The sequence below is a fragment of the Akebia trifoliata genome, chromosome 9 (assembly GCF_017979445.1).
Source record: "Akebia trifoliata isolate Shusen 1 chromosome 9, ASM1797944v1, whole genome shotgun sequence".
Lineage (NCBI taxonomy): Eukaryota > Viridiplantae > Streptophyta > Magnoliopsida > Ranunculales > Lardizabalaceae > Akebia > Akebia trifoliata.
This window is the reverse complement of record NC_141383.1, coordinates 297,172-304,273: the sequence shown is the minus strand read 5'-3', so window position 1 is coordinate 304,273 and position 7,102 is coordinate 297,172. Positions and strand designations below refer to the sequence as shown.

At 33.4% G+C, this 7,102-nt stretch overlaps 1 protein-coding gene across 1 annotated transcript; it reads left to right on the top strand.

The window, feature by feature from the left end:
• Positions 1 to 1,000: 1,000 nt before the first annotated feature.
• LOC147393946 (ATP-dependent Clp protease adapter protein CLPS2, chloroplastic-like) lies at positions 1,001 to 5,627 on the top strand. The gene is given in 5 exon segments (XM_086454633.1): positions 1,001 to 1,366; positions 1,368 to 1,387; positions 1,985 to 2,083; positions 4,473 to 4,582; positions 5,313 to 5,627. Coding segments are annotated over 5 exon segments (522 nt in total). The 5' UTR covers positions 1,001 to 1,154; the 3' UTR covers positions 5,394 to 5,627.
• Positions 5,628 to 7,102: the final 1,475 nt, after the last annotated feature.

Below are 7,102 nucleotides of genomic sequence, written 5' to 3'. Positions count from 1 at the left end.
GGGTGATTTTTTAGATATCACACTCCTTGAGATACATGTTATAATTATAAAGTGAATTTGGTGAACAATGTTAACATCCCATGAGGTTTTGGATGTGAGCATTACCCTATATATATTTCTAGGCAAACAAGGTGGTTAGTAGTTAACGTGAAAGTGAATTCAATGGGATTTGAACCTAGGTTGTGGGTTCTGTGAACTCAAGATATCACAAAGAGATCTTGAGTCTTGACCGTGTGAAAACAAAATCCAATGAATAAAAATTATCATCGAGATAAATATCATCAAGATATGTATTGTTGAGATATGCATAAAATCTGAACTGTTAAATTTTGTGTTTACATGGTCAAGATCTTGTGTGATATCTTGAGTTAACCGAACCCCATCTTTATATTAATTGAAAAAGCTTGTTGAACAAGTCTTCTTTCAAAAAATGTTCAATATGTGTTTTCAAAAAAAAAAAAAAAAATTTGTTGAACCATCCTTTTTTAATTGCCCTTTTGATCATTTGCATAGAAACTTTAATAATAGTAATTTTTTAAAAGAAAAATACAAATTATGTTTTTGGGTTTCTCATCAAAACCTATCACCTTCAACATTCTCAAAAATCTTATCTTGTTCTTGATATTTAAATATTGAAGAAAATAAAATTTTGAAGGTAAAAAGATCAAAATGTTACCATAGACAAAGATTAATCAATAAACTATTGATTCAGATATTTAAGTGGCTATCTTCGTATTAGAAGAGTTCTATGAAAATTTAGAAAATTTGGAGAATTTTGTGACTATGCCCTAGGCCAAGGATAGAGAAAAATCTAGGGCTTGGCTAGAAGTTGAAGGCAAGTGTGTTTAGGTTATCTTTTAGTTAGTAATCCAGACTAGACCGAGGTCAAGGGGCTGAAAAAAAGGTGAAACATGTCTTTTTATGATTCGTTGAACTTGAACCTTCGACGTAAATAAATTAACTAACCAAAAAGGAAAAAAAAAAAATTTCTCCACCACAGCTAACAAACCCACTGTCCTGTAACCATTTCAACCGCAAAATCTCTCCATAAAATCTCAAACCCTAATAAACTCTTCTTCTACTCTCTCAGCTGAGAAACCCAAAGATTCCCCATTTTCTTTGATTTCTTTCTTCCCAAACACACACTTTCTCGCATGGAGATGGCTATCAGTGGCATCTCAACTTCATTTTCTCCCACAAAACTGCCTCAATTCCCACCATCTTCGAAATTCTTCCATGCCAAGAAAACCCTAAACAAAGGTGTGATTTGCAAGTCTTCTTCCAACAAAGCAACTTTATTCGGATCATCCAAAGGCGGTGGTGCAGGTGTCTTGGAGCGCCCGACCTTCGATCAGTCCCAATTCGATCTCTCCAGAAGCCGAAGAAGGTGTCTTGGATTTTTTACTTCCTTAATTTCGATTCTCTGCAATGTAGATTACTAGATTTGATTGACAGTCTTATTTTTTTTATTTTCTTGTTATCTTTCATCTTGGTTGTGTTGTTTGATCGCCTTTACTCATGATTCTTTATGTTGCAAGTTTTAATCTTGTTGTCTTTAAGTCACTTTGTTTGAATTAGATTAGATTTGGTTGTCAGTCTTGTTTTTATACTTTCTTGTTTTTTTTTTTTTTTTTAAAATAAAAAAAACGTATGTTCTTTCATCTTGGTTGTGTTGTTTGATTACTTTTTAGTCATAATTCTTTTCATTGCAAGTTGCATGTTTTAATCTTTTTGTCTTTAAGTCACTTTGTTTGAATTAGATTGATTTACTAGGCATTAAGGAATTGGTTTCAAGAAATCCAAGTTTCAATGGTTCGATAACTTGTACTGACTGAAATTAATGAAATAAAGAAAACGTGAGAGGCAAAATAATGACTATAATAATTTGAATTTTGAGTTTCTGAAATTTGGCATTTTTTTTTCTTGAACTTTCTAGATTTTTAAATGGTTTTGATATCTAAAATGGCTGTATTTTAATTTACAGGAGGAGATATGGGACGGATGAATGACAAGAAAGGTTATGGGAGTGGTGATAGCTATAAGGTTTTGCTAGTTGACCATACACGTCATACTGAGAAATTAGGTAATGGCTCTCTTCCACCCCATTTTATAAGTTTTTATCATTGTCTCCCTGAATTGCATGAAATGGTTTTCCTCTCAGTGGTGACCATAAAGAGACATTGCAAGAATATCTCTGGTTTCTCTTGATGTATCTAATTAGCATTTAAAGAGGCTGGAATACGACTGGCAGTTGTTACCAATGTAGAATACAATTTAAACCACTTAGCTAAGTGGTAAGATGTTGAATCCAACTTCATCTGCTAACCACTAACTCTATACCTATAAAAAAAAAAAAAGTGGACTGAAATAGGATTGATGTTAGGGATAAGAAAGAAACTAGTGTGTTTGGTCGGAAAATGAAATGATAAGAGTTGCAAAACTAAGGTTCTGCTAGGATTTATTGATGGTTTATTGGAACTATTTAGAGTAGTAGTACAATAGTATTGGACTTCGGTTAAATATAGAATTGATAAGACTAGAGATTAGGAATGAAAGGGTAGGTGGTCTGAAGTATGATGGGAAGATCGAAAATTTATAGCTTGGGATGAATTTTCTTAGTTTGATTTAGAGGGATGAATGATCTGATCTGAACTATGTTTTGGTTGATAAAACAGAAAATAGGAAAAATGATAAACCAGAAAAAGAAATAAAACTATCAATGGAGAAGAAGTAGACGCATACCACTACAAAAAATGGGATTTTTAATAGAGCCACTATCTGTGGAAGAAATACTCTTTGATTTGAATTGCAAGGCATCACAATGAGCACATCATTAATTCTATCAAATTAAAAAAACAAAGAAAAAAAATCTATCTGAAAAATGTAAGTAAATGTGTACTTAGTTGTTGTTTTTTTTTGGACAGCATCTTAAAGCACTCCTAATCTAACTAAAAACTCCAGTGGAAACAAAAATAGAAGCTCTAAGGTGTTCTACATGTAAGACTGTTCAACTAATGGTATAATTTTCCAGATAACAGTGCCAAAAAGCAATTAAAACATTTAAAAACTTATCTAGACTCTGTAGAGTGATTTTAGGACCTACTAAAGACACAACTTGGGGGCTGCTAGAGAAAAAAAATCCAACTGGGCTCCTAAAAGTAGGTCATAGATCACTAAAATAAGATACTCTCATTGCCTATCAAAAGAAAATACTCCCATTGTAGTAAGCCTTTTGTAATGACTAGGGATGTATAGTAGTGCAGACAGTTGTGGTCCTCTTTTGGGCCTCTCATGGTCAATGGGTTTCAGACCACTGTCTGAGTTTTTGGGGGCCATTACCAGCAGTTTGATTTTGCAGAATCACTGAAATGTTCGCCAGGGTGCCATTACAGGGAGTTTCAAGGGGAAATTCAGAAGGGAGAATCACTTTTGCGAAGTATTGACCCTTTTTTTTTTTTTGTAAATAGGGTACCCTTCCATGACAATGTTTTTACTGTATTGGTAAGTACATTATTGTATTTGTTAAGGGAAAATTCACCTTTTCATTAATAGGGTTGCCTCACTTATTAAAATGGGAGGTGCTCCATCACTACCCATGACAACAATATATATACGCTAGGCAAGCAATATTCACTTATAGACAACTTCTTCCTCAATCTTTCTATCCTTATGTATAATGGACCCAAAATAATGAAAGTGCTTCCTTTGAAGTATTTCTAAGTGATTAATTTTTATTAGACATTAATTTCTTCTTCTTAGTTGTCAATACCAAGGTGAATAACTCTCTTTTCTTCAACTATGATCAGTGCTCATGCTACAATTATAAAAAAAGAAAAAGAAAAATAAAAAGAAGATAAAACTCCAAATTAAAAGTAAATTCTTTTTAGAAGATAAACTAATCTTAACTAATTTTTATCCAAATTTTCAGGGGAAGGTCATTTGTTGCATCAATATATACCTTATTACAATACATCATATCTAATTATACATTATGGCATAATGGACTTACCGTTCTATTAATTAGCAAGGAACGATGACCTCTTTGATAGTCCATAGCTTAAAAGCTGTATTAATTTTGCTTAATCTTGTATGGGTTTTGATTGGTTGTTGTTGTTGTCGTATCAATTGGATTGTACTGCAAAAATCAAGAGGACCCTTCATGCAGAGAAGTACTATGGTGTGAGGATACGTACACTGAATTGTATCCTTGCCAAAATAGGTTAAGGAGGATTTATTCACCTTGACTGCAACTGTGGTATGAGAAAGTTTGGTACAAGCAAGCAAACAAAGAAACATGATTGCATTACAAGTAATTTGATCAGATGGACGAATTTATGTTTGTGCTAGCATACAATCAGACCCACTTGCACCCACCCGGCCACACATATGCATGTTGTGCTTTGAGTACTATCAACTCATAATCCATCAAAAAAAGAACTATTGACTCATACTTGTTTGTGCTGATTTTGTAGTGACAAAGGTCTTACCAGGTGCTGTTCCCTCTGTTAAATCTGATGATGCTAGAAAACTTTTTCATGAATCCCGACAAATTGGCGTAGCTGTTGTTATAGTTACTGTGAAGGTATCTTCTATTTAACACCATTCACTTTACATGTACAATCATTTGACCTGTGGTTGCCGTTACTTGTTAAGTGAAAAATGGATTCAAAATGCTTTTAATCCCCAAAAGCACTCTCCAAATGCAGTGCCAGTGCCAAAACTTGTTTCTACGTAAAAACCTTGGATGTGCTGTGTGTCATGGACCTAGCCCCTCATCATGTTGTGTCTAGAGCTTCCAAGATTTAACACAAGTATTTGCACATTGCCATATGTGTGATTGTCTAAGAAAGTCGGGATAATTCCTAGGACACTTTGGGGCAAGGCTGTCATTTACTACATTGTGGGGATTAGCTTGATTGAGGCACAAGCACTATACAACGAGAGGCTAGGTCTCTGACATGCAATCATAAAAAGGATCTCCTTGTTATTCCACAGATTCTTTTGGAACCCCACCCCCCCCCCAAAAAAAAAAAAAAAAAAATTAATAATAATAATAATAATAAAATAAAAAATAAAGGTCTAGGTAAAAATTTGTTTCGCAGCAACAAGGAAAATTACTTAACTTGGTTGTTTTGGATCTTATAACATGTGTAAATCTACATTGTTCAAATGTTAAAACCACACATTGAATGTGATGCCAATCTAAATGAACCCCCTATATATATATAATCCCAAAATAATCTCAAAATTTAGGACTCAAGGATTGGAAATTAAACTTATTTTATGACCTGAAAATCATCTTGGGTTTGCAGGAGCATGCTGAGTTCTATGCACAGATGATGATGCGTGGGGGATTGCGTTCAGCGATTGAACCAGATTCAGACACTCTGTAGATTGGCCATTGTCTCTACAGTTTTACCACAGGAATCCCTTTGATGCCACAAACCACTTTCAAGTTTGGGCCATCACACAATTTTGAAAAGTAATTGTTAGATCTGATCTAAAACTAAGGAATGCATGATATCAGCACGTTGAGTTTAATTGTAGAATTGCTCTCTTTTTTGTTTTTTAGATATAAGACAATGAAAAACGGAAGAAAAAAAAAAGCTATTTCCTGTCATTCGATCGATGCACCTCTTGGCAAGGATTCCATGTCTTTGCAGTTAATTTTTTCATGTCCTTCAATTTTATTGGAAGAGCTTCACATTCTTGCCTAGTCTAATCCCAGCCCTTTGATACTTACCTAGTCTTCTCATCGCATTCAAGTCATCTTGTTAAAATTAATTTAAATAATTTTTTTTTAAAATATATATGTATATTTAAATAATAATTATTATTTTTCCTATAAGTTGAATTAATATTTTATAATCATAAACTATTCTAAAACAATAACAAGGCCTTATCCCAAAGGTTTGGGATTGGCTAAATGAATCTTGTTCCTCCCTTTCAATCTCTCAGGTGTTAGGCCTTTCGTTATTGAACATTCTTTCAGGCGTTTCTCTTGTTCCTTAAAAGGCTTTCAACTTGAATATATATATTTTTTCCATATATCATAAACATCTAAATTATAATAAAAATATTATTTTTTAGAGAACTTTTATTGATGTGTTGTACTTAAAGCACCTCAAGATCAAGATGTGTGCAAGTTCTTGATTGGTGTCATGAATTGGAGTGCTCTAAGTAAATGTTGGAGATGTGTATTAATTCTAGATGGGTAAACGGGATGCATAAATGGTGTTAAATATCGTAAATCTTAGTATTGTTTAAGATCAAGTGTGAAATTCAATGTGAATGGTCTCACACAATGTGTTGTTTGACAACTGTGATGACTTGTGAGATATTTTTATAATCTAGGTGAATTAGGTAAAACTTAGCTTAATCAATCGAGTTTTTGTATTTTTTATCAAAATAATTATTTTCTTATCTTTTTTAAATTTTATTTTCTAAATAAAAATATGATCTTGTCAATAATAATTTCCTAATGTTGAGCATAGTGACCATGCCCTCCATCCAAAAAGGGAGAGGTCTTGAGTTCAATCCCTCTTGTTGGTCACCCACATGGATTTATCCTAACTTTCTTGATACGTGTGATTTGTGGGGGTATTGCATTTACTCGGGGAATTTAGGTGAGATTTGGTGCTCTAAGAGGTCAGTTGTCTATATATATATATATATATATATATATATATATGGGAAATGTTCAGCACCCTAAGTTTTACCACACACTTTAACAAACGTTTTTTGTCCTACATGGGTTAGAAGTTTCGGAATGGGCTGATTTTTGGTGAGGATGATCTCTATGATTAGAAGATCATCCTCCCCAAAAATCAGCCCATTCCGAAATGTTTAGCCCCATGTTTACAAGTTGAAAAATCGTGGACCGTCCATTTTTTATAAACCATTTTTGATGGGGTTAGAAGTTTTGGAATGAGCTGATTTTTGGTGAGGATGATCTCCTCACCATAGAGATCATCCTCACCAAAAATCAGCCCATTCCAAAACTTCTAACCCATGTAGGACAAAACATGTTTGTTAAAGTGTGTGGTAAAACTTAGGGTGCTGAACGGGACCCTATATATATATATATATATATATATATATA